General features: G+C 42.5%; 1 protein-coding gene across 5 annotated transcripts in view; it reads right to left on the reverse strand.

The window, feature by feature from the left end:
* Positions 1-345: 345 nt before the first annotated feature.
* Positions 346-27,390, reverse strand: part of KLHDC8A (kelch domain containing 8A) — a 42,228-nt gene continuing 15,183 nt past the window's right edge. For 3 of the 5 annotated variants that reach the window (XM_077334721.1, XM_077334722.1, XM_077334720.1), the window contains 4 exons: positions 20,355-20,570; positions 19,479-19,580; positions 18,877-18,986; positions 346-465 (listed from right to left, as the gene is read on the reverse strand). In XM_077334721.1, coding sequence (XP_077190836.1) covers positions 361-465; positions 18,877-18,986; positions 19,479-19,580; positions 20,355-20,570 — 533 coding nt within the window. In that variant the 3' untranslated portion in view covers positions 346-360. Of the gene's footprint in view, positions 466-11,517; positions 12,705-17,745; positions 18,987-19,478; positions 19,581-20,354; positions 20,571-27,390 lie in introns of those variants that run through there. The other 2 variants (XM_077334724.1, XM_077334723.1) reach the window with 2 other exon arrangements.

Genomic DNA, 27,390 nt, shown 5'->3' on the forward strand with positions numbered 1-27,390 from the left:
CATCCATAGTTGACTACTGCAAGTTGACTACTCACTAGGGCTTTAGGGGTGCATTCATTCATTGGGGGTAGGCTCTGTTATGCTTTGCAAGATTGATGTTTGGATTGTAAGCCATCTGGAGTTACAAAGGACATGAACAATACAATTCCTTTGGTTGTGAAATACAATGAAAACAGATACTTCCTTTAAAAAAATAACCATTGGGAATTCAGATTAACTAGTAGATCATACAACTGGATCATTATAACATTATTGCATTATAGCACAATGGCAGCTACCCATTCTTTAAAAGCAGGCCAGTCGCTTTATGGGGAATGCAGGGGAAATGGCAGTTGTAGGATGAAAGTGCACACAGAACTCCTACATGGTTGCTGCATTTTCAGTGCAAATGCCTTTGCCTTTCTGGTGGTGATGGTAAGGAAAGGGAGACTCCTCGCCATGTGTGTGTAGACTCTTCCTTGGAATCTAGGAGGCAACAGAAAAATTTGGAAAGAGATCAAAATAGCCTGGCTGCTCTCATTCTGACCAAATAATAACTCATTACTATGATCCACACAGACTTACTCCCCAGCTGAGCTGCTCTTAGGCATTTCGGGAGGGTAGCAAAGGCTTCTGCTTTCCACTTTCTCCCCTGGAACATCCATAATGGAAATACCTAGATGGGATTTCAGGGGGAAAGCATCCTTCTATGTAAGGAAAAATACCCACCACTTTCTACCACAGAGGAAACATTTAGGAAATGGGAGCACAGCGTGCCATGTAATGTTATATTATGTAATTTTTCACCATTTTCAGTGTTTTCAAAATGCAGATTCTTCAAATAGCAAATATAAATGAGAACCCAGGGTGCAAAAAACTGACTTCAGGCAGCAAAAGGGGGGCAAACAAAGCTGGGGATCAGTGGGATGAAGTTTATCTATGAAACAAGCGAAGAGGTCTGGAGAACACTGTGGGGTGTTTATGATTCAGCTGGGAGATCTTAGGTTGTGTGTGTGTGTGGGGGGGATTAAGATTTCTTCTGTAACATCAGAAAGAAAATGTTAATTCTCTCATTAAATTCCCTTTTAGTGATATGGAACTGAAAGTGAGAAGGCCACCCACAGAGTTCAAGGGAATTTGAACCCCAAGTCCAACCCTGTCTGCTAGACCACACAGGTTCTCAGTGCTAGCCCTGTGTAAGGATTGTGGGATTTATAGAAGCAGGATCAAAGACAGTCCTTTTGCTTTGAAGTTCAGGGGGTGGGGGCAGGTATTCTGCTTAGCACAGGTTGTGGAAATTCTCTCTCAGGAATAAGATCTGATGGTTGCATAGTTTGCAAATATAACATTGAGGAAGCAGTTCATGGTTCATGTATGCCACAGTCGCCAGAGTGAAGTTGCCGTGACCATAGCAGGATAAGTGGTTGATGACATACCCCCTGAGAATCTTCAGAGCTGAGATGAGGTTTCTGTGTGAATCCTCTCTGAAGAATTTACGACTTCCATTTCCTCTGTTAACTGTTATCTGTAGAATGTTAGTACTTTATCCCACTGCTGTCAATACTTCTTGTTCTAACCAATTGTTGGAGCATTTGTCTCGGAGGGAAAATTGCATCTCCCACTGTGGCATCACCATGCTGTAAAAAGCCTTGCCTGACATGCAGCTGTTAAAGGTAGGGAAGCCTTTCTGGGGGTTGAGAATGAAGGGAAGCTATTGGAGACTTTGGGTGACCCTCGGAAAGATCTTTTCCCACTTCCCTGTCTGGTAATGGTAATAAGAAAGGCCTGCAAAGCAGCATTGCAAAGATGGATTTCAAAAGTGCCATTCAGCGCTTTAAATGTGGGCAGGGTCAAAAAATAATGAATACCAGCAAATTTGTGATCCAGTATGATCATAAATGTATAACACATTACCGGGGGGGGGGGTAGGGGGAGAGGAATCTCCAAGCAAGTTCTTCTACTTTGATTTCCCCCCCCCCCCAGTATCCGCTAATAGGCGTATTATTGGTGTTTTGCTGATTAAACATGGAATATAATTGAATTTGATGAATGGGTAATTAATATTGTCTTAAAATTTGTCAAGAATTAAAGGAGGAGGAGAAGTAAATAAAAGTATTAGATATTTTATTTCTAACCAAAATGTATTAATATCCTGCATTTTTTCCTCGAGGTCACAGGGTTGAGAGCCAGTTTGGTGTAGTGGTTACCTTGGGCTCGCCACGGCACTGATAAAATTGTTCTGACAGGGCAGTGATATCAGGGCTCTCTCAGCCTCACCTATCCCACAGGGTGTCTGTTGTGGGGAGAGGAATGGGAAGGCAACTGTAAGCCGCTTTGAGCCTCCTTCGGGTAGGGAAAAGCGGCATATAAGAACCACCTCTTCTTCTTCTTCTTCTTCTTGAAAAACGCAAGAAACTGGAGTCCTCTGTGCAGTTCTGGAGGTCTCACTTCAAAAAGGATGTGGACCAAATAGAGAAGGTGCAGAGGAGACCAATGACGGTGATCTGGGGCCCGGGGGTGAAGCCTTCTAAGGAAAGGCTGAGGGACTTGGGAATGTTCAGCTTGGAAGAAATTGAAGGGCGTCACTTGGAGGAGGGCAGTGAAAGGTTCCTGTTGGCAGCAGAGGATAGGACCTGCAGTAATGGCTTTAGACTAGGTGTAGTCTGCTAGATATCAGGCAAAAAATGTTCACAGTGCAAGCAGTTCAGCAGTGAAACTGGCTGCCTAAAGAGGTGGTGAGCTCCCCCTCACTGGCAGTCTTCGAGCAGCAGTTGGATAGATACTTATCCTGGGTGCTTTAGGCTGATCCTGCATTGAGCAGAGGGTTAGACTAGATGGCCTGTATGGCCCCTTCCAACCCCATGAGTCTATGATCTATAGACATACTAAAATCAAGACATACTACAAAGGTCAAGAAATGCCCCATATTTCTAGCCTTATAAGGGCCAATAAGGCAACTAATGATTAAAGCATACATGATAAAATACATACTAAAACTAAAATCCTCTACCAAAGATACCCCATCAAAACAACTTTGAAAAAGAGTTAAAATACATATAAAACATAAAATATTACTTAGAGAGGAGGGATTATGGAGGGAAAAACAAACAAAATGAAAAAATCTTCATGCACTGGCAGAAGACAGTGACAGGACCTATGAATCTCCCTAGAGAGAGAGTTCGAGAGCTTTGGTGAACCAACAGAACCGACAGAATCAACCTCCCTCTGTTTCCTGGAGCAAATCATCCACCAAAGTGACCAAGGCAGTTTCAGTCTCATACCAAGTGTGAAACCAGATTGGAAGGGATGTAAACAGGAGTGATTGTGTCAATGGCCTAGGTCATTTCCTTATTCGAGAGGTTAACAAGGGTATCAACAAGGACATAAGTCATATCAAGAGGAAATTCCCCTAGAACCCCAGAAAAACACAGGGGAAGCCATGTCAGATCAGGCTAGTGGCCCATTCAGTCCAACACTGGCCAAAACACAGGTAGGGCCAGAATTACAGAAGTTCTCCTACTGTTGCCCCTCAAGTACATTTGGCTCCATCTGGTTTTAGGGGCGGATCACCTTCCTAGATCTCTCAGCCTTCAAAGTCTTCATGTCCCTGTAAGTCTAAAGTGATCTGTACATGACAAAGGAACTGTTGTAAATTCCTTCACCCTCAGATAACTTTCCTCTTGCCCAGAACAAAATACCAGATCAAGAGTGTGACCTGCACAATGTATAGGATCCAGTTATTACCATGATTGTCATGGGGACCAAGAAATCCTGAGCCACTCCTGACTGGACAATCTTGGCATGGATGCTGAAATCCCCCAGGACAACCAGCTTAGGGGGTCTTCGACTGCTGATCTAGCTGTGTTCGCTCAGAAAGGGAGACAGGAAGTGGGGTGGGCAGTAACCCAGCAAGAACTCAGTCCTATTTTTCAATCACAGCATTAAGTATGCATCCTCAAAAATGGTATATCATCTAGAATCATAGAATGGCTATCCAGCCTCTGTTTAAAAGATAGAGAACCCACCACGTCCTGAGGAAGCCTGTTCCACTGAGAAATTGCTCTGTCAGGAACTTCTTCCGGATGTTTAGAAGGAATTTCTTTTGAATTAATTTGTCCCATTGGTTCTGGTCCATCCCTCCGGGGCAAGAGAGATATTTGTGATATAGTTAACACATATACTGTGTTATTACAAATATTTCTTCAACCACTCTCAAATCAAATAATAAAAATCATAAAAAATATGTCATAAGCCAAACAAAAGCATTTTTAAATCCAACATTTCAAAGGAAGAGTTATGTATCTATTTAAGGCTCTGATCCTATGTTCACTTACATGGGAGTAATGGGCCTTATTTCTGAGAAATCATGACAAGGATTGCTCTGTAAACATGTCCAGGTGAAATCAATGTGATTTTACTTTTGCTCATGTGTGTGAATTGGTTATATTTTTACAAGTTTTCTTCAAAACTGTTCTTCAAAATCAAAAACTCTGAATGCATTTGAAATTTGGAAAAGTTCATTTTGAATTCTTGAAGCTTCAGCTGCTGTTTAATTTTGTTTTAACCTCTAGTTACTGTAACTGACTTCCTGGTCAATCTGAATAGAGTCAAATTTTGGGCCAAAGGCAGTCCTAGGAATAGTTAATTTCGGCAGTGATGCATTAAGAGGTGGGTGTCTTGTGTCTTTGCTTTACATTTTAAATGTTGCTTTCCTGCTTTCATTTCAAGTGGATATTGGCACCTCATGAAGTGTATTTTTTCTTGGCAACTCCTAGACTGGTGATAGCAGCTTAAATGGACCAGTTGAGATAAAGAGTGACAGATCTGAGCTAGCTTGGGGGCATAACTCTGCTTCTGTCATGGTGTATTGTCATGTATGAGATATGCAGTAGTTCTTCCTAGACGTCTTTGATTAGCTTTCTGCAGTATAACTTTTGATCACCTACACAATTTGCTGCTGGTTACAGATCCTTCAGGTGGCTAATGGAGGAAAACATTCCTCCATCCAAGAACATTCCTGTGGTAATTTAGCCTCTGATCTTTTCTGTCTTCTTTCATAGCTTGCCTTTCCTTCTCTAATTCCCAGGCTAGGAGTCTGGGGCCACCCACAGTTTTAGCAGAACTCTTGTCTACAATATGAGTTGCTTAACTCCAGCATAGCTATGACTTTTGCTCATTTGCCTTGGGTGGCCTCAGTCTTGCCTGCTCCAGTCCTGACTTTGTTTTATCTTCATATATTCTCCTTTGTGCTTCAGAGCCTTGAGGTTCAGCTTCAGTGATTGGCAGGTTGGAGTAGAATAGAGCAAGAGTCCAGTACCACCTTGAAGGTCAACAAGATTTGTGGTCCAGTAGGAGCTTTCATGAATCACTGCTCACTTCTTCAGATAAATGGTCAGTTTGCCCTCTTTTCTGGCAGGGCTCCTCTTGCTTTGAAATACCAACAGAAATTCAGCTGGTCCCCTCCCCCTGCCACACACCTGGCTTCCTGCTTTTTGTGTAGTTATGAAAAGCAGAGAAGCCTGGGGTGTAGTAAAACATCTGGGAATAGTGTTGCCAACCTTGAGATTGCCTGGAATTGTAGTTGATCAGGAGATGACAGAGACCATTTCCTCTGAGAGACATGGCTGCTGCAGGGGATGGACTTTAAGACATTATACTCCAATATGGCCCCTTCCCTCCCCAAACCCTGCCGTCTCCAGGCTCCACCCCCAAATCTCCAGCCCACAGTTAGAAACCTTAGCTGGAGATGCAGCTGGTAGGAGGATTTAGCAATGGTCACAGGCATAATTGGTTTTAAAAGGGAATTAGATAGATTCAGGGAGAATAGGACTATCAGTGGCTACTAGCCAAGGTGACCAAAAGGAACCTCCACATTCAGAGACATCAAGGGAAGACCTTGACCTCTTTGCCCTGCCGTTGGACCTCTGGAGGAAGTGTGGCAAACAAAGCGGCTTTTGGACGCACACCCTTTATAAGGCCATTATGTGGTGGTGTGAATTCAAATGCAGGTGCTTTACTTGGTGCTTGGTTCTGGCTGGTTTCTGCTTATCTTGTCAAGGCGAGATTACTGTTTTGGGTAATGGCTTGTATGAAAAATCTGGGCATTTGTGTTGGAAAGGGGGCAGGGATGAGGCATGACACCTGATTGGTCTTTGTTATACATAAGACTTCAATGTCCCGTAACATTAAATCTGGGCCTAGGTTTTGGGAGACAGAGGCCAGCTTGGATTTCATCTCCCGCACATGTATGAATTGCTGCAGAGGCTTGCGTTTGCAGGGAAGTAAGATAGAGCCACCTGATACCAGTAAGAAAAGTCATATTGTAAGCTAGTTGTTGTTGCTGTATTGTCTTCTGAACGGTGTTCTCTATAAATAAATCTGCCAATTCAACTGGTTTATAAATTTCTACTATAAACTTAAAATATTATTATGGCCCCCACCTGGTGGAATGAGCTCCCAGAAGAGATCAGGGCCCTGACGGAGCTTAAACAGTTCCGCAGGGCCTGCAAAAAGGAGCTCTTCCGTCAGGCATTTGGTTAAGACCAGGCACAACAACGAACAAAGGGCACCCGCTTTCCCCCCCCTTCCTCCCAGAACTTCACCAGAGTGCTCTGGACCTGTTGTGCATTGTTATACTGTAATATTATTATTGTTGTTATACTGTTTACTATACTGTTATTCTGTTACAACTACTGTTATTATTGTATGATTATTAATGAAGACTATTCTATGTATTGTTTATAAGTTTAATGTAAACTGCCCTGAGCCTCTGGGGAGGGTGGTATAGAAATAAATAAATAAATAAATAAATAAATAAATAAATAAATAAATAATAAATAATATAAAACATCATTTATTTGGGCACTCTGCCCTGTGAACTTGAGGTCCATACTACATTACTGGGATGCTGCTATATTGCCTCGGCTGATATTTTATTCCTTATTAATAGCAACCCTCCTTAGGATGGGTGTCTTTTATCTTCTTTTTTCCCAATTTTATAAACTAAAAGGCTCACAAAATTAATTATGCAAATTAAAAGACAATTTAGACATTTACACATTTAGCTTTTCTTGGTGTGGGATCTGGATTATCTTGCTTCAGTTTTTTGTCTGTTCTAAAGCACAGAGGAACACTACAAGCTTTACATTGTTGGATGAATCTCTAGAATGCCAAGGCTGTAACTGTACAAAGGTACTTTACCCTTTTTGATAATCTGACATTCTTTCCCCTCTTCTTTCCTTAGGAAGTTCAGGCCAGAAAGTTCAATTAATTCTTCTTTGATTATGCATTTAAATGGGGACTTGTTTTTAAAACACCACAAACAGTGTAATTTTAATGGCACCCCATCAACCAATCCTTTTCTACCCCCTACCCCCTTTTGCATAATCACATTTCAGGAACAAGCCCTAAATAATTTTTCATGATATAGAGAATAGAATGCTGGCTTTGGACATACAAAATCTGGATTCAAATGCACATAGCCTTACTCAACAATTTCTTAAGGCAAATAATGGTCTCTCACCTTCATTGGGTGATTTGATTGTAATGGAAAGTGTTAGGACTGCTGTAGAGTGAAGGACTGAGGAGAATCTGCATAATAAATTGTGAGGTGATGTTTTTGGGGACACCTATTAGCATTGAGCTATTTACTTTCCCAATTGAAAGCCCTGTACAGGATACTCTAAATACCTAATTCAGAATCCATTGAAATCAGTCATTCTTTGGAAAGGTTAAAATCTCTGTCAGTGCGTGGCATTTACCATGAGAAACCAAATTTATCTGCTCTATAGATGGGTACAACCCAAATTTTTGTGGTTTGGTTTGTGGTTCAAGAGCTCTGCTCTTGGATGGGCATGTCACACTACTATAAGCGCCTTTAAAAATCCAGACCATGAATGTCTCATAAATTAGTAACTTTGGCTTGTTAAAATGTTTGAAAATAATTTTGGGGGACTTACATGCACTGTCATTACAGTCACACCTTGATACCAGCCATGTTGCATGAAATTAAGCTCCAAAGCAATTCTGGGTCATACTCAAGGAAGGTCATTCTTGAGTCCAGCTCTCTAGTGAGCATCAGACATCTTACAAGAAAACTTGGCTACCGCTTAGTCTTGCAGATGAGTGGTAATTTGCTCTACCAAGATTCCTATAATTATAGTAATTATAGTAAAGATTTCTAATAACTATAGTAAAGTAGTAGTCAGTCTATCAAACTGGCATTTTTAACAGTTCTGATTTTTGAAGTTCATACGAAAGTTTGGTATTTAATCTCAAAACATTCTTGACCTTACTCCAAAACACATTCCAGAAGCTAATTAGAAGTTGCTTGGATAGGTATTTCCTTTCATCAGCACTGAACTTTCAACTTTTCAATTAAAGTTGAAACAAATGAGGCTTATTCAGTTCATGAAAACTATTCACATATCTAAAACTGTTAAAAATACAGGCCATTGCTTTGGGGGGCCCCCTCTTTGATTCCTTTTGTCTCAGTTGTTTTTATTAATTACCTGGGCAAGTGTGGCATAATATCACATGACATGGCTGATTTTATCAACCAGTCAGGATTTGGAATTTGAGATGCTTCATTGTTCAACCATTTTGTCTGAGTTGCCCAGCTCTTTCATTTTGTTCCATTGTACTATAGATTGCAATGTCCTTTTTTGGCATCTGCTTGCAGTCTGATTAGGAAAGCTACATCATTCCAGATTAGTACTACAGTTCCTAACTTTTAATTTCAAACGTTCTGGTACTTGGATGGGGGCAGGGATGGAATCTCGGATACGTCTGGTGGACCTGGTGGACTCCACTGGTAGTGCTAATAGCAAAATTGTTCTGTTTGTTCCTATAACTGATGCTTGTTTGCTCCCATGGGAGGTTACGGTGCTTGGGCCCTAGTAGGCAGTCAAGGAACTACCTGGCTGCCCTCTCAGCTCAGCAGAACCTGTAGGAGGAAGCAGGCAGACTCCCTTGCAGAGTTGTGTGAAAAGGTTAATTCCGGCTGGATATAACCACCAAGATCTTTAATGTGATGGTGCCTTCGTTCAGTCATAAGAACTAAAAGAGAATTATTTCATAGACTTTTGCTTAAACAATTTTAGCTTTGTTCAAAAAGTTCTTGTAATAAATTTGTGGCATATACATTTTTTTAAAAAACCTCTGGAAATTAGTCCAAAGATCAAAAACATGGGTGGTTTTATCCCCACCTGGCAATCCTTATCACCAGCTAATCCATAAGGTGACTCCAAAACATAGGGTATTTCTGGTGTTGGAATGCTTTTTCTGGATCAATGCCTTAATATTCTGGTTTCAACCTTAATATTCCGAAGACACTGATTATTTTGCCTTGTATTTTAACTTCCACAATATCTCTACTTTTTCTTGAATCGTGAGGATTTTGAGACATTCCTCCCTCCACTCCACCCCCATCCTTCCTGGGGAAATTATTAAGAACATTTCTTCTACCCCCTGCTCCTTGAAGCCTTGCACTGCTTATTTGATGTTCACACACCGTAGAAGTTAATTTGTGTTTAATTAACCCAACCACAATATGTCAAAGAAACAAGCTCACTGTGTCCCACAACAGCAAGCTATTGTTGACCTGAGAGATCCATTCCAGAGAACTTCCCAGGATGTGTTTAGAGAAAGTATCTGATTAGTTTCACATACTATTTAGAAAAGCAAAGGCCTCCAGTCTTCTGTTCTTTCACAGATATTCCTGGCACTTCCTTCTTGCCACCTCCCTGACAGCAGAGATGTGTTGACATTTCCCTCCCCTTTCCCTCAGTACTGTGTGATCAGCACATCTTCAATACTCATCACTTCTCTCGGACAAAGCTAAATAATGTCTGTTTAGGACATATCGGCCAATATTTTGATGCTTCTTCAGAAGCAAGACTCCCTGAGCTCAATACGATGTGCTCACAGGTAAGTGTGTTTAGTACTGCAGCTTTCTAGAAGAACTGCCTAGCAATAATCAGAAGATCATCTGAAATGGATGCTTGCTTCCTTTTGTTCTTAGCTCTCAGGGATATTTTTGAAATACATGAGATGTATTCAAGTCAATGTTAAGTAGTTTAAAAAAATGAGTAACTGTCAGGCATATGCTTGAATTTTTCCTAGTGCAATCAGTGTAGTGTAGTGTAATCTGATTCGACTCAGCCCTCAGCGTCCTTTCGAAGTCCTTTCATTAAAATTGTGCTATAGCAGTTAAAAAAAAGGTGGTAAGGCTGAAAGGTTTATCAGGGTAAACTTTAGTGGACTGTGTGAATCTATTATTGACACACTATTATTGACACACTATTATGAAAATAACAATTCAGTCCTGCAAACACTTTCCCTGGTAGGAAGCCCCCACCAGAGTAGGGCTCTGAGAAGCTTAGCATTGCTCTCCAAGTCACCTTGTCCCTATGGAAATATTTCTCAAGCACTGCAAACTTGGGCCAAATGTTCTGGTCTGACCAGAAGCATCAACCATCTCTCCAGATGAAGTTCTTCATATGGATATTTGTAGGCTGGAGGTTGTAGACCCAGTTGAGTGTGGCAAGGAATGAGAGGACAAGGCTGGCTGCTAGGCGAGAGGCTAGTCCTGCCCAGTCACCTGGAAGGCTTTGGCACATATGCAGAGCAACATGAGACTTTGGTTGATGAGGCAGGTTGGGGCTCTCTCAACCCAGCTCATCTTCCCAGTAGCCGCTGGCAACTTAAAGGAAATTATTTGCCCAGTGCAGCAGGACCCATGGATCAGGGAAGCGGCATCACATGCCATTTCCCCAAGCCTAAATAGCTGCTGGGAGTATCATTTGCCACGCTGCAAGTAAGGCAAGATGGGCAGGATTGGTCTTGGGCCCTTAGAATCTTGCCCTTTGAGAACCAGTGTTCCCCCTCCCCATTACTGCTGCAGACTGTAAGGAGACTGCCTGCCTGAATTAAATCCCCAGTAGATGGAAGGGGAGCATCGCTCAGTACATGGCATGTCAGGTGTAAAAACAGAAGAGGGACATGGCTGTTTTCAGTTTACTTAGCTGAAGAAAAACAGGTGGGATGTAAATAATTAGTCATGGTGTTACCAACTGCAAAGTGAATTTCTTTTGCCTTTCATCTGTGTGAGGGGTCAGGTCAGGATCGGACAGAAACCCTCCTCTTCTGCAGCTGCAGCAGCAGCACATCAGAGGGGCTTCTCAGTGGCAAGGGAAAACAGGCTGGTGATCTCTCTCTCAAACTAGCAGTGCTGATTTATGTCATTATCCGCAATCCCAAGGCTGCAGTCAATGCGTTGGGATGACTGTGGGAAAGAAGATTAAGGTTCGCACTTCAAATGACCATGCCATATATTTCAAAGAAACTGGATTCCTAGATCTATGCCTCCCATTTCAGCAGTTGGAATGTATGTTACCATTTAATGACTTATTAGGCAGGCAGGACAAATACATCCATGCACAGTAGTCTACTATATACAGCATCAGTCAAACAGGAAGACGGCACTGAAAAGCATCACAGTATGGAGTGGATAGAGATCATGTAACTGTATACAATACAAATGGGTAGCAGCTCAGGGGCACCTGAAAGACTAACACAGCCTTCATTGAGAAACCCTTGAAACATTCTTCAGGCTCCAAGAAACCCCAGAAATGGTGTGATTGTGCAGAATATGGTTGTGAAGCATAGTTGTGTACACACCCACCCAGGGCCCCTCCCCTTCCCTCTCCTTCTGGGCCCATCATTGGCCATTGGGGAGGTCAACATGACCATATATGGTTACATCACCCACTAAATAAACAAACAAATACACACACACACATACCCATTCAGGAAACCCAGGGCGGGCCTCCAAGAAGCCCTGGTTGAAAAAGCGTGGACTAACACCTTTATTTCAGCTCTGTTTTCTGAAAATATATGCTGGAATACATACAATATTGGGAGCAGCTTTGGGTCCCTGGTGAGATCACTGGGCATGGAGCTGCTGGTGTTCAATTGGTGGTGTTATTCCATGTAAATGAATAGTTTACAATCATCCTTATAGGGAATCAGAATCACACAGAGCTGGAAGAGACCACAGAGGGCCATCACTCCACCCCCTCCCCCCAACACACACACCTTCTCAGGGACTTAAAAACCACACATTCCTGACAGGTGCTCATCCAATCTTCTCCTAAAAACTTCCAATGAAGGAGATTCAACCACCCTCTGAGGCAGCACATTCCATCTACGAACAGCCCTCACCATGCTCTCTAATATTTAAGTGGAACCTCCTTTCCCATCATTGGAACCCATTGCTCCTAGTCCTTGTCTCTAAAGCTGCAATAAAAAAGTTGGCCCTCTCTTCAAAGTTAAGCACTACCTTCAGAACAATGCTGCAGAAAGGGTGAATCCTACTTTGCATCTTTAACAGTGGCCTGGCTGTCTCTGTGACTGTCAGGATTTCTGTGAGGGGAGGTGGATATATGCATAGATACCTCCTCCAAGTACTTTTCAATATACAGTTCCTCCCTATATATACACCCCATTACAAAATGAAAGGCAATTTACTAATGAATGACAATTAAAATGATGCCCTGTGTCCAGAGGAAAAACACAAGGGAAGCAAATCATAAAATAGAGAGATACAGGCCCAGAGGCCTAGGCAATCCATGTAGTAGAGGAAAGGCTTGATTCCTTCACAGATGCAGAAGATCTGAAATTGTCCTATGGTCCTTTTCAGAGGTCATCTCACTTGTCCTCTGTTTCTGAAAGTGGAAAAGCCAGCAAGTTTCAACCGTTGATCTATCAATAATCCACAAGATGTCCTCAGAGCTACACAATAATGCAGCCTTCATTTTTAGGTGGTAGACTGAAGCTGTTTTTGTTATTTAAACTATGGTTACTAAAAATCCCTAAGGTGGTTTCCAGCAATTTTTAAAATAAATGATTGTAAAGTTTAGGCTTTGCATGGGTAACAAGAGGCAAGGACCTAAAACATATCTTGAGATATAGAAAATCCCCACCTTTGCACTGACAGCCAGGGCAATTCTGCACCCAATAAATACAGTGAAATGCTGACCTGATGAAGACGCCATATTTTTGGCATTTTGCATGACTTCGCCAACTTCCCGTGTTCATCCAGCAAACCTCAAGCAACATCCACCATTTTAAAGTGCTAATTGGGGAATCGCACAAAGTGAATTCCCCAGCCTATGTAGTGTGAGCTACAGGAGAGCAACCAGCAGGCCACATGTTAAAGAAATGTATGGAGGTGAAAAAGCCCTACCTCCGCCTCCAATGTCCCACCCTCGCACCCACCACTCTCTCCCTTCTCCCGGGAACAGGTTGTTGTTTTTTTTAGAGCAAACTGCGTGGAGCAACAAATAGGTGTTCAATCATGCAGGCAAAGCCAAAAAGAATTCCCCCAAATCTGTCACAGAAAGCATGCCTGCCTCTCTAAAGTCCCCCCCCCAATCAGGAACAAGATTAATTTGTAAAAGTATCAAGAGTCATGATTCCACAAGGAGCGGCATTATAAAAAGCACTATGCATCTATGATTAGATGCAAAGGCATTTCAATGGAGAAGTTTTACTTTAGAATATTAGCAAGCATTCCAGCCCTTTAAAACATTGCAAACGGGGATTAGCTGTCTGGCTTGATTTTCAGGCAGAAGAGAGTTGCATGTAAAGCACTTTGCTCTTTTCCACCATTTCAAGCAGGGCTTGCGAAGTGAAAGAAGTGCAAGAAGTGCGAGAAGGCTACTGATGAAAGTGAGAGAGCCAGAAGGTGAGGAATGGCTGGAGGCACGATAATTTTTAGTGCTATGCCATTTCGCTGGCATAACGCTATTTTTTTAGATGTGCGGAAATGCACCCAAAGTCTTCTGACAGGATTTTTACAATGCTAAAGGAAGCAATGATTGGATTCAGTTTGTAGCGGAAGAAAGCTGTGAGAGGAGGAATGGTTTTCTGGATCACATTCACTTGAATTTAGTAATGCAGTTCTATTTATGGTCTAAATTCCACAGGAATGTTGTTTAGATTGTATTTTGGCAATATGACTGTTTTGTCAATATGTTCTGTACCACAATCAGTTCCTGGTCTTGTTTAGCAGAGAATACAGAGTGTCTCCATCTTCTGCTTCTGTAATCCATTTAATTTCAGTATTGGCCATCTGGTGATGTCAATGCATACAATCATGTGTTTGGTTGTCTGAACCATGTGTTCTCAATGAACAAATTCTATGAGTTGCTGCTTCATTTTGTGCTCCTAACCCAAATCTTTCAATAATACTGGATTTTGCTTTGTGTTCCAGTCACCTTGATTATCAGAATAATTTGTTTAGGTGTGTGCTAAATTACAATAAAAGTGTATTTTGGCTCATTTTAATCAACAATTGGCTCCAAATCCAGCAGCAAGTTTATTTATTTATTTTTAAAGGGTCCATGATTTATAAAAATAAACACTGCCCTGACCCAGCTCGCTGGGTATATAAATTAATTAAATAAATAAAAGCATAGACTGAAGTAGCATTTCATTTTATCATTGGCTGGCTGGAAAACAAAGATGCAGTTTAAAAAGCATAATAAAATATCTCTTCTGTATAGCTTAGTGCTATCAGTTACCTCATTTGATTGGCTGTGCAAAACCCAGTACTATCCAAGTACAGTGAGCACTTACAACATGAGATTTAAGACTTTACTGAGAAGAGGACACACTGATTAAAAATAAGTGTACAGAGCAGATTCACACAGCCTGTCACCCTCCAAATAACCGCAAGCTGATACAATGAGATGCTGGTTGATAGCTCTTGCTCCTCACCAGATATCATGTTCCCCTTAGAAAAGCAGGGGTTTAAATGTTTCCGAGCCATTTCACTCCCTGCTCTCTGCTCTCCATGGCTTTTTGCAGGGATCAGAAAGCAGTGATTTAAATGGTAGTACACAGAAAGCAAAAAGGAAATGGGTGGCAGCCATTTAAACCAAACAGCTGAGTGGCAGGAAGCTCCCTATCACTCAGCTGTTTTTTGTGAAGAACCATGAAATGCATTAAAAATTGTGAAAGTTTGTGCTGGTTATTCAGTTTGTGAACATTGCTTCACAAACTATGAACAGGTTCATCAGCTGGTTTGTGCCCATCCCTAATCCCTCCTGATCTTCCAGGGGCTGCTGTTGCAGCTGTAAAAAGCAACTTTCATTTGAATGATGGCAGCCAACAAGTCCCACCTTATAATGGCTTTGCATATTTGGCAAGTGCCAGGGAAAGAACTGGTCAAAACCATGGTAAAATGGCCTCTTTGGAAGGTGGATTCTATAGCATTGAAATCCCCCCTCCCAAATCCCACCCTCCTCAGGCCCCAGGCACCAAATTTCCAGGTATTTCCAAATCTGGAGGTGGCAACCCTAAATCCATCACATTCTATGCAACTATAAAATGTTACCTAATTACCTCAATGTCAGGGGATGAAAAAAACTACTGCTTACCTATTCTTCATTATTGTCCATCTAACTATTTGAGAATACCCATCACTTTTCCCAATTAAGGTCAATTCACATATGAAGTTTCCACTACACAAGTATAACTGGATTCAGGAACAGCCCCAGAGACAGTTACATGTGACAATCATACACATGTTGATACACTAAGAAGCCATGGCAGCCATTGGTTTCCCTAAGGCAGTCTTTTCCAACCATTTGACCTTGGAGGAGCCCCTGAAATAATTTTTCAGACTTTGAGGAGCCCCAGAAGTGAGATCAGCTGGCCACGCCTCCCTGCCATGCCTCCTGGAAGTGACATGTCATCGAAAGCAACATCACCGCCCATGTTAACAGGCAGTTTCGAGGAGGCCTGATTGGGAGGGGGGAGAGGAGGTGGTTTAAGTCAGGAATAGGCATGCAAGCTCCACCCCCTCCCAGGCACAGGAACCATGAGAGACCTCACTCGCACTTGGGATGGGAGAGGGGAAGCAGTGGAAGTGACCAGGTCCCTAGCTTGTGACCATTAAGACAGGAGGGGAAAGCCTGCGGACACCCTCCTGAGCTCCCACGGACCCCGGGTGTCCATGGACTGCTGGTTGGGAATCCCTTCCTTAAGGAATGGGAAAAGATAAAACAGCCATGTTCACACAGCCATTTCTCATAAGATCCTGCTCAAGACAATGTCATACATATGAAGCAGCCCTTAGTCTTCCTTCTGTAGGCTAGATATACACAATTTGTTCTTTGTGTCTCTGCAAGTATCTTTCCCTCCAATATTGACTCACTGAAGGAAAGCAGGAGGATGTTTTGCCTGCTGCGTGGTTACACAACACGGAAATAGCATTTCAGAGGCTCCCTCCGCCAGCATTTGCATCATCTGCTGAATCTGCCAGCTCAGTATGGGCAGAGGATTAGCACAGACAGCTCTATCAGCCAGCCAGAGGAAAGCCTGCTTTTGTAATCCACATTAGAAACAGCAAGTGGCTTTCCAAAAGAAGGAAAGAGGCTTAGCCCGTTTACACCCTAGCTAGGTACTCACTAAGCTGCCATATAGATTCCTCCACCCCTTCCATGCCCCTAAACCTTGTTCTGCACAACATGTCTGTGATTATGATGTGCTAAATCCTATTTTCTTCCCAGGGAACCAGGGACTTTATTAGCAAATGTACATAAATATCACTCCCTGAAAAAGCCTGACGGTTATTCCCATACCAGCACCAGTGACGAAGATGTGTTTAGTGTAACCTCCGTATTCTTACAGCCACTTTCTATGGCACGCAGTCCTTTTTATACCATGGCTTGATCCAGCCCACAGCCGGGTGCATGTAAGTCTCATTTCTTTCAGTGGGTAAGATTTAAGCCTGTGCATTGCTCTGCTATTGGGGTTAATGGAGCTTGAAAGCACTTGACCTATTATGGCTGTTCAGCCCAGAGCCCACTGTAGCTGCATTTCCGCCTGTGAATTAGGATGGGACACCTGTATGACTTGGCACAGTGAGCAGCTTCCGACCATTATGAATGGGTACCAACGGCAGGTATTCAGGGGGCCGAGAGTGAGGGAAACATCCAAAAGGGGAGTGGTGAAAACTAAACTCACACTTCAGCCTCCTTAGACCAGATCTTTCTCAGGCATACCAGGCTCCATAAGAAACCAGTGCAGTCCCTCACACTCTAATTGCCAACTGTAGCCTTAGGAAATCAACACTCTCAGTAAGGCAAATAAGCCAAGTCATTAGTGATGGAAGTCTAATGGGCCAGCCCTTTTAAAGGTGAGAATGCTTTTTCCCCATGAATCACCAGGATATAGCAAAGGCACATGCTGAAATGTATATGGAATCTGGTCTTGAATTCATGTGGAATTGGCATTTTTCAGGATGAAACGTGATGGGAACTCCTGGACATCTGTGTGGGGAGTTTGGTCCTGTAACACATTTGAATTGACGCTCTGACATATTATGGTCTCATTTAGGCTGGGCTTAGGCCATTTTTTTAGACTTCCCTCAGCATCTGTTGGGGAGAATGTGATGCCTCAGAGAACTGACTTGGACAACAATCAGATCTTGGAAAGTCAGATTCTGGACCTCCCCATTCAAAGACAATGTTTCAGATATCATACTGTCAAATGCTCTCACTGTCCCACTATGTGCACAATCCAAAGCAGAAGGCTAACTCTCTGTAACATGAGCTCAAGGTACCATATTAATATAGAATTTGTGTTCCAGTGGTACTACAAATGGCCTTATATAGACCATTTGGACAACACAGTGACAGTTTCAACCTCAGAGCTAAAGTAAAGAAGGAAACAATATATGAAATAAAAACTCTAGGCAAGGCTGTACCTGCACTTTATTGTTGTTGTGGGATACGTAAAAGCTGTTATGTGCTGAGCCTACAATATTCTTGTTCCACGAACGGTGGGCATATTAAGCTGAATCCAGGTTTTGCAAATGGTCCCTTGTGTGCAATGGGCTGAACACTGGATACAAACTCTGTGTGTGAGAGAGACAGAGCAAGAATGTGCAGTGTACCTGCAAGAGACAATGTGCTTTGTAAGGAGCACAATCTAAATCCCGGGGGCTGAGGCATTCCCCTACACAGAGTGATCTCTTAGTGACTGCCTTTTAGGCATCAGCCACAACAAAGTGTGCTCTAACTAAGGGAGCTATGAATTGAAGCAGAGCCTCAGAGAGGATGCTCCCTGGAAATTCAATCAGGATGCATTGAACTCTGCATGCCTTGAAGACTAATGTCACAGCAGGGAGACTTTAGGGCTGTGCATTGCTGCTGGTTCCTACAGGGAAAAACATTAAAATCCACCAACACCACTGGGGATGTTCAGAGTTCTGGGCAATGCAAGCTTCAGTGCCAAGAAATTCAACTCTCTGTTTGTTCCCATATATGAATAATACTCAAAAGAACTCAGTTAATAACCATGTAGAACATATTTCAGAGAAAGGCAAAGAGGTTCATTTGATAGAGGATGCTCTTGGCTAATCCTTGGCCAGAGCATCCCAGTTTATCCTGTGAACGTTTACTGGCAGCATGTTCCTTAGCCATTCAAAATTGACACTGGGAGGTGGCTGTTGGCTCCTTAAGTGGTCAAGCTCTACAGCACAGATGACTTCACAAGGAAGAGCTGAGCTAATTAAACAGAGTCACAAAATTGTGTAGCTGTGTGAGGGCAAGGACCTGCTCACATCCCCCAATACACAGTGAAAGGGTTACAGAAAAGCAGCCACGTGGGAGGCGGGGTAAGGGAAGAGTGCCAAGTCCTCCTGTGTGGTGTGGCCTGGGGGGTGCTGGCCCCATACACTGACCTGCAGAGCTATCACTTTCCCTAGTGCTTAAGGTAGTGAAGGGAGCAGAGAAGGACCAGCTAGGAGTCAGACACATACAGTGCTTCCACAGCATCGCTCAGGCCTTGATTCACTCCACCTACAGCCAGAAGGCAGTTTTTTACCACAATGTTGGAGCAGGCACATCGTGGAGTAGGCATAGGTGGCAGGCTCTCCCACTTGTTCTTGCCAGGGTGAAAGGCTTCAGCAGACTCCAGAACATTTGGTTGATTTCCTATAGACAGAGATACACACACACACAAGTGAGAACCTGCAAGGACATCTAATTTCTCCCTCCCCCACTATTAACTCTTTCTCTTTTCAGAAAGCCCCCACAGCCACTCCCCTTTTCCTAGCATTACACCTGAACTCAAGAGGAAAGATGTGTCCCACTGCAGAAAATGATGTTTGTAGGGGGGGGGGGGACCACTATGACATTATATTTGGTTGAGGCCAAATCTTTCCCTCTTCAGACTCCACCACAAACTTCCCGGTCAGGCCTAGCCCTAATGAGTCTTCACATTTGAAATACATAAATAAAACAGTCCTGGAAACAACTCTGCTCCCTTCCCCTGCCTTTTACTCAGAGAAACTCAGGCTAGAATCTTATTTTCTTCTTTTTAAGATGGTCATTTTTTTAAAGATTTTATATTTTTCTGCTAACATAATTTGAAGCACAACTCTATAGTGGTTTCACTTGAAGAAGACAGGCTGGGACTGTCCTCACCTAGTCCTCCAGCGACAATGATTCTTCCTTTCAAGTAGCCAGCTATGAAATCTGCTCGCCGCTTCTTCAGGAAGGAAGACCGTTCAATCTTCATCCAGCCCCCTGAAATGAACCGTATCATCCATGAATCAGGATTTTCTATGATTTTATGGAAGCTTTTCAATTCACAGAAACCAAGAGTTTCACTGACACTAAGGTTGGGGAAATGTGAGACGGCTTGGTGCATGTGTTTCATTACAAGAGCACGCTAGCTTCAGCATCCAACCACTAGGCACAATCCATTCAAGTGATGGAAAGCCAGCTCTAAAATCTGGAAATTAAGCCAATCCCATATGCTGTTGGGACGGGCAGATACAAAGGCACTCTCGTCTGTTGGAGGTAGAGCACTCATTCACTAGGAGAAGATGTGGCTTAATCTGATGTTGAGTGAAATATCCACAGAGCAGCTGGAAAAAAATGCTTTGCCTTGTACTTAAAGCCTTTCATTAGGCTGAATCAAACACCTGGTTTCATAGGTTTCACAGAGTGCCAAGGTCTCCTCTTACTGTTGATTTAGTTATCCGTAGGGCAACGTATGAGAGAGCTCAAGGCTTGAACAAAACCCACAACATGGATTTTGTCACTCAGAAAGCATAACTGCCACCACATTGATGAGTAGTGCCATTCATGAGCTTTCAAGAGAGGTGAGCAGCATAGGTTTCATGAGCTCATGCAAACTGTTGTCATTCACTGGTGGGTGGATTTCATGAATGGCTTTAAAGTCTGTATATTGCCCCAACTTAAAAAAACAAACAAACATACGCTCACCTTCATCTTGCCTGCATTATGCTTAATTATGAATAACAGAAAACAGGTGGGGACCCAAGGAGAGCTCACCTTGCTCGATGTCAAACACATCTACATTCTTCATAAATTTGGGCTGACGGTATAACCGGCCCTGTCGCAGTCCCCCAATGCTGAAGATGTTGTCCTCGGTGCACAGAAAGCTTGAAAAAGCTCTTTTGCTGGGAACACTGGGAAATTTGGTCCATGATCTAGTCTCGATGTCAAAGACTTCAAAGGCATTCACGGCATATTTGGATTGCCTCCCACCTGGGATAAAGAAAGGAGTACAGAGAACAATCATAGAATCATAGAGTTGGAAGGGGCCATACAGGCCATCTAGTCCAACCCCCTGCTCAACGCAGGATCAGCCCTAACCATCCTAAAGCATCCAAGAGAAGTGTGTATCCAGCCTTTGCTTGAAGACTGCCAGTGAGGGGAAGCTCATCATCTCCTTAGGCAGCCTATTCCACTGCTGACTGTGAAAAATCAATGTTGTATGTATCATCCATGGACCTACAGCAAAATGTGGGTTTGGGGATGTTTTGCCAAGAAGAGGGAATTGTGGAAAGAGTAAGGACAGGTACGGGGTCACTATTAAAGGACAATCCACGCTTGGTGTCATGTTTAGGGGAGGCAGCTTCTAATCTGGTGAACCAGGTTTGATTTCACACTCCTCCACATGCAGCCAGCTGGGTGACCTTGGCCTGGCCACAGCACTGATAAGGCTGTTCTGACCAAGCAGTAATCTCAGGGCTCTCTCAGCCTCACCCACCTCACAGGGTGTCTGTTGTGGGGAGAAAGGGAAGGTGACTATAAGCTGCTTTGAGACTCCTTCGGGTAGAGAAAAGCAGCTTATATGAACCAATTCTTCTTTCTTCTTCCCTCTTCTTCTTCCCCTTCTTCTTCTTCTTACAGGGAAATAAACAAAATTTGACATGGTTCCCCACACAAGTTTCAAGATGTGATTTGATCACTCAGGTACTTTTTACACCATGCATGGCTGCCATAGAGTAGTTGGAAGAAAGAACCTTCTTATCCAGCTTCTAGTAGATAGGAGCATCCATGATGCAGGCAGTCAAAGGCATATGATCTATGGAAGCAGATGGGCTGTAAAGATCCATCTGGAGCTTGCCTTCTTAGCTCAAGGCTCCTGCCTGCAGTATGCTACAGATGCGCTTATGAGCAGTAGAACGCTGGCTGCCATCACGTCTACCCATGTCCACTCCTGACGGCTGTCTTGTGCTGGGTGGGCCAGTATGCTGGTTCAGAAAACTGCTGGGTTGCTCTCTTTATCACTAGCCTTACTCTTGTACATTACTCAACAACATGAGGCTGAAGCTATAATGTTCTACATATGGGAGGAACGCTATCAAATCAGCATGATCCATACCCAGCTGTCATATTTTGCTTTGTAACTTGTAAGAGCATTCATCCCATAATGTGAGAGTATCACCACCGGAGTCGTTCCCCCCCCCCCACACACAAACAGAGGCAAAAGTGGGGGAATGCAAAATGTGATGTGAGTATCCTTACTTATAAAACACACAAGAGAAGAGCTCAGTACAGTTTTTAGATGACAGCCCTGTAAAACCTGTAATGTTCAGTTCTACTCTGACAAACACAAATCCATCAGGAAAAGCATTTCCTGGCATGGACATACGTTGGACAAAGCTTCACTTGAGACAATTCTGTGTGGCCAAATGCTATTACTTTCAGACACAACATCAGATAATGTAAGTGAATCATGTTTTTAAATGCTTCTGAAACTTGCAAGGTACTGATTTTGACCTTAAAAGGTCCAAGTCCTGAATCTCTCAGGAAACCTCCATATCAATTAGAGAACCCTTCATTAAGGGAACAATTCATTTAACCTTGCTGAGCTGTGTTGCTTTGGAATACCGTTTCTTGAAGCGACTCGCTGGGCTCCATCAGTGTGGGTGTTCCACAGAAGATGGTTAAGATTTTTGTTTCAGGATTAAATACATATATAACTTTTTGCCCTTCTTGTTTACAATTGGCCTTATTATTGTGATTTTAATATTTTGTTTATACCTTTTATGTTTTCAGATATTATAAACCACTCTGGAAACAAAATGGGTGATGAGTTTTGTAAACAAATATATAAAAAACAAATATAAAAAAATATTTAAAAATATATAAAAACTGATGAAGGGAGTTTTGCCATCAGAGAATAGCAACAACTGAGAAACAACTCATAGAAGAATCTAAAGCACGCATTACTCAGAAAAAGGTACACCAGCATGCATAATTATCTGGGGTAAACTTTCAAAGGGCAGATTGGAAGTTTGACACCTACATGTTTGTTTTCAATACATCTCTGAGCACCAAAAGGATTCCTTGCCGCTATTCAATATGAGTCTGTATTTCAGGGAGGGCTGTACCAAATTTAAAGCAAATCTTTCTCTCCAAAGGAGAAGGGGTAATTTCTGTTTTTCATATTCGTTGAAAAGCTACGGGACAGAGGCTTTTAAAATAATCCATTGGCCTCTGGTTTTATTCTTTATAAAAAGGAAATCACAATATTATGAACTCTGGACTGAGTCTTTATCTTTAACTCTCTGGTTTATCGTTAACAATTCTTGTTTGTCTATATTTATTATTATATTTATATTCCACCATTCCCAGCACAGTTTTGTTGTATATATTAAAATTGTAGAGCAAGGAACTCACACATGAAGGCTGTAAGCAGCTGCATATGAGTCAGTATGGAAAAAGCAATGTCTGGCATACAAAGACCTTGCAGGGAGTGGCAAGATAGGTGGCAAGACAGGTAGACAGGCCCTTCACTCTCTTAAAATGTTATTCCTTTTCTATCTCCAGATTGCTACTCTCAGAAGTGCCACACTCAACCTTACCCCCACTCACAGCTAGACCTCAGTCTCTCCTCTTTCCTATCAAGTATGTTACTTCAGTTGAGTCCAACTCTTGGTGATCCTGTGGCTCATCAGAAACTGAAAATGAGACTGAACAAAACCAGGACTGGCTCTAACATAAAGCAAGTAAGGAGACAGAAAGGAGCTCTTTTAAAGAGTGTGGCTGATCCTATGCAGAGTTAATTGCATCTAAGTCTATTGTGATCAATGGTCTTGAGCATGCCTGACTCTACAAAGCCCAACATCTGATCTCAGATTTTGCCTAATTTTCTTAAGAACAGTGAGGTTAGTGGAGGCTAACCGTATGGAGACGGTTCCCCGATGCATCAGAACTTAAAGGTGTTGGAATATGTAAGTTCACAAGGGACTTTCTGCTTTTTGAGCACACTTCCTTCTTGCTTGCCTCCAGAATAGCAGTTGAACAGAAAAATGACTGCAGACAACAGCTAGCTAGACATTTATGTCTTTCTCTCTTTTTTATACATAGTTGTTCTCTGCATAAATAAAAAACTATTTTATTCTTTAAGCAGCCTGAAGTTCTGCTCTCTGCATGTTCAAACTTAGCCAACAAAAGCAAGTGACCGCCTTCCAGCTGTGGGGATGGTAGAGTGAAAGAAGATACATTGGGCCTGACCTCAGAACAGAGAGAGAGGCAAACAGACTGTTGGCTGTTGGCTGAAGCATCTTAGCGATGCAGGCTCTTTGTCTCTCTGGGATTTAGTATGGAGTAGTGGACTTGTTGCCTGACTGTGCCTTTCTGCCTCTATGCGTACGCTACTTGTCCACTTGTACCCTGTGGGAGCTTTCAGCGTTCTGCAGGGATTGCAAAACGGAGCTCTTCCGCCAGGTCATGGGATGAAGCTGGGACGCACGGATGGCACCCTCTATCCTCCCCCTCTATAGTGGGCTTACTGAGGGAAATGTAGATGTGATTTGAGTTTTTACCGCATCTTGTTTTACTAGGTGGGGAGTGGTGTATGATGTGTTTTCATATGTTTTATTGTATGGTTTTAGTAGGCGTTTTTATTTTGTAACTCGCCTCAGGCCTCCGGGGAGAGGCAAGCGATAAATATAATAAATAAATAAATAAATAAATAAATAAATAAATAAATAAATAAATACATACATACATACATACATACATACATACATACATACATACATACATACATACATACATAAACAAACAAACAAACAAACAAACAAACAAACAAACATTGTAAAGAAAGCAAGGGCATTTCCGCACATTGGCACAAATAGTGCAATGCTATCTGAATGGTGTAGCCCTAAACATTATCGCGCCTCCAAGCCTCTCCGCACCTTTTTGCTGTCTTGCTTTCATCTGCTGCCTTTTCGCACTCCTCACCCTCCACAAGTGCTGCTGGAAATGATGGAAGAGAGCAACATGACTCTCTTCCACCTGTTAATCAATCCAGGCAGCCAGTCCCCTTTATCTATGTTTTAAAGGGACCACGATGCCCGCTATTTTTAAAAAAAAGAAAATTCATAGTTCTCTATTGAAATGCCTGTACATCTAATCATAGATGCATAGTACTTTTTGAATGCCATATGGAATCTTGATACTTTTAAAAATTAATCTTGTCCCTGATTTTGTTTGGGGGGGGGGGACTTTAGAAGCATGCTTTTTGTTACAACATTTTTTGGGGGGTATTATTTCAGGCATCGCCTGCACACTTGTCTGTCCATTCATTGCTCCAGGATGTTAGACCATTTTAAAAAGACATTCCCGTACCTGGGAACAAGGGAGAGGGAGGCAGGTTTGAGGGCTGGATGAGGCAGTTGCCTTTAGCGCATTTGAGCCTCCATACGTTCCCTCTGCTGGTTGCCTGCTTGTTGCTCTCCCTTAGCGCTAAATAGGTTGGGGAATCCACTTCATGCAATTCTCCAACTAGCGCTTTAAAATGGAGGATGTAGCCAGCCAGTTACTGCCCAGATGCTGGATGTTGGCAACCTCATATGCAGCGGCCAGAATATAACGACTACTTAAGGTAAGCATTTCACTATATTTAACGGGCGTGGAAATGCCCCAAATATTAAAAACTGTCACAAGATTCCAGTGCTCTCTTCTTCCAAAGGGAATCATCCCAGGTAGTACAGCCTCCGGGACTTTTCACTACTCAGAAAAGTAGGGAGCTCATAACAATACTAGGCAACCTTTTCTTTTAGCCACCAAGAATGAGTGCGGTGCTGGATCTTCTGCCAAGACAAGAAAATATCCCCGGCGTGCCATGAATGAAAGCAGCATGGATATGTCAACCAGACTGAATAAATGCTTTAATTTATTATGATGTAAAGCACTCAACACTCATAAAAGAATATAAATTTTCAAAGGAAAATATAAGCAAGATTTCAAAGAATGATTCCCATGTGGCTAAATGCAAGACTCTGTGTGTCACAGCATGTTAGTGACAACATGTCTCTTTACTTCACTATGCATTTGGCTATGACACTGTGCTGGAAACAGTGGGGAAATTGCACTGGCATAGTCATAACTGATTCACAAGGACGCTTCTTCAAGGCGTGTTCGATAAAACATTAGATGTCCAGTAATACATGGCCAGGAATGCAATACTGAATAAATGACAGTGTTGGGCTTTAATGGCAACAAAAGATCATACATTAATGAAATGAAAGGATTTTTCCACTGCTTCCAGTTCAGACCTGAGAATAACAGAGATCTCTGCTGGGCCCCAAATAATTAGCACAGAGAAGTCTGGGCAAGTGTACCAGATGCACTGGAAGACTATAAAGTAATTAGATTAGAAGAACAATGGTTGGTTTAAAAAACAAACAGCCATGGAGGATTGCAGTATCTTCCTAGTACAGTCCTTTTCCTTAGCAATAGAAACCTTATACAATTATACCACATATCCTAGCCACATAAAAGCAGCTCTGCTTCCATAGCAAATAAAAGAAAAACTTGTGACCAACTGGGGCCCCCCACCTCAATGAAAATCTTCCCAGATTTAGTACCTGGTCACTCTGTGGGGAGACTAGGCAATTTCAATGGGAAGATGACTTTGGCAGTCATATAAATCTCTTCATTTTCTGCAACACAATCAGACTTTAAGACAGTGATTCTCAAACTGGTTTGTTATCATCAAAATCTGCAAGTCAGCCCCAGGATAGGGCTTCTATCTATGACTACAGTTCTTTCCTCTTTCGTGACAGAAGTTAACCAAGCAACTAAAATTAGAGAGCAATGTAGTGGTTAGGGTAGGATCTGGAAGACCAAGTTTGAATACCCACTGGGCCATGGAAGCCTGCTGGAGGACTTTGTTCCAGTCACACACTCTTGGCCTAACCTACCCACAGGGTTGATGTGACGGCAAAATAGAGGTAAGGAGAACCATGTAAGCTGGTTTAGGTCTCCAGTGGAGAGAAAGGCAGGATATAAATGATGAGCAAACAGACCAAAGATCATGCATCCATTCATAATTACAGTCTAAGTTTCATGCAAATTCCATGCAAATTCCAGTCTCCATTTGCCTCAGAGCTATGCAAAGAAGGTTTAATCCTTCAACTCCTATTGAATTTTGTTATTTGGAACTGTCATCCATTGCCATGTTAGTAGCACCATAAAGAATAAAAGATATGTTTTAAAACATGTGTTTTTCCTTTCTTTAAAAGGCTAATAAGAAAGTGGTGAGCACATTTTTGGCAAGGGAAGCTGAGAGCAGACTGAAGGGTTAGAGCTCCCTTCCCTGCAGGGCCCGAAGCAAACTGAGATGAACAAGCCTGCAATGTACATTTTATGGACAGGAGCAAGACACAAAGTTTTCCGGCTCTCTGTGAAATCATTCTATACAAGAAAGGCAACTGTTTGAGAAACCAAACAAACAATAGTACTCAGGGCAAGTGAGAAATGTAGCCTTCATCAATAGTTCAGCTGATTTGCAGAACTTTTCCTACAAAATAGCAAATAGCACTCCATGGGCTTACACTGGGCCAGTAATTGTGGACCCCAATGAGTAGGCAATGCAGTCCCATAACCCGCAGACCTTTCTTCTCCAAAGGAAGCGAGTGGGAAGCTTGACATCATCAACTATTCCCCTACTCCTCCTTGCTTCAACTGCTTCAGCTGTCCTTTGCACTCAGGTACCGCTTCCCTATCTCTTTTTTCTCTGCTTCAGCACCTGCATATCAGAAGCCTTGGTGTCTGCATGTGAAAA

The sequence above is a fragment of the Paroedura picta genome, chromosome 4, assembly GCF_049243985.1.
Source record: "Paroedura picta isolate Pp20150507F chromosome 4, Ppicta_v3.0, whole genome shotgun sequence".
Lineage (NCBI taxonomy): Eukaryota > Metazoa > Chordata > Lepidosauria > Squamata > Gekkonidae > Paroedura > Paroedura picta.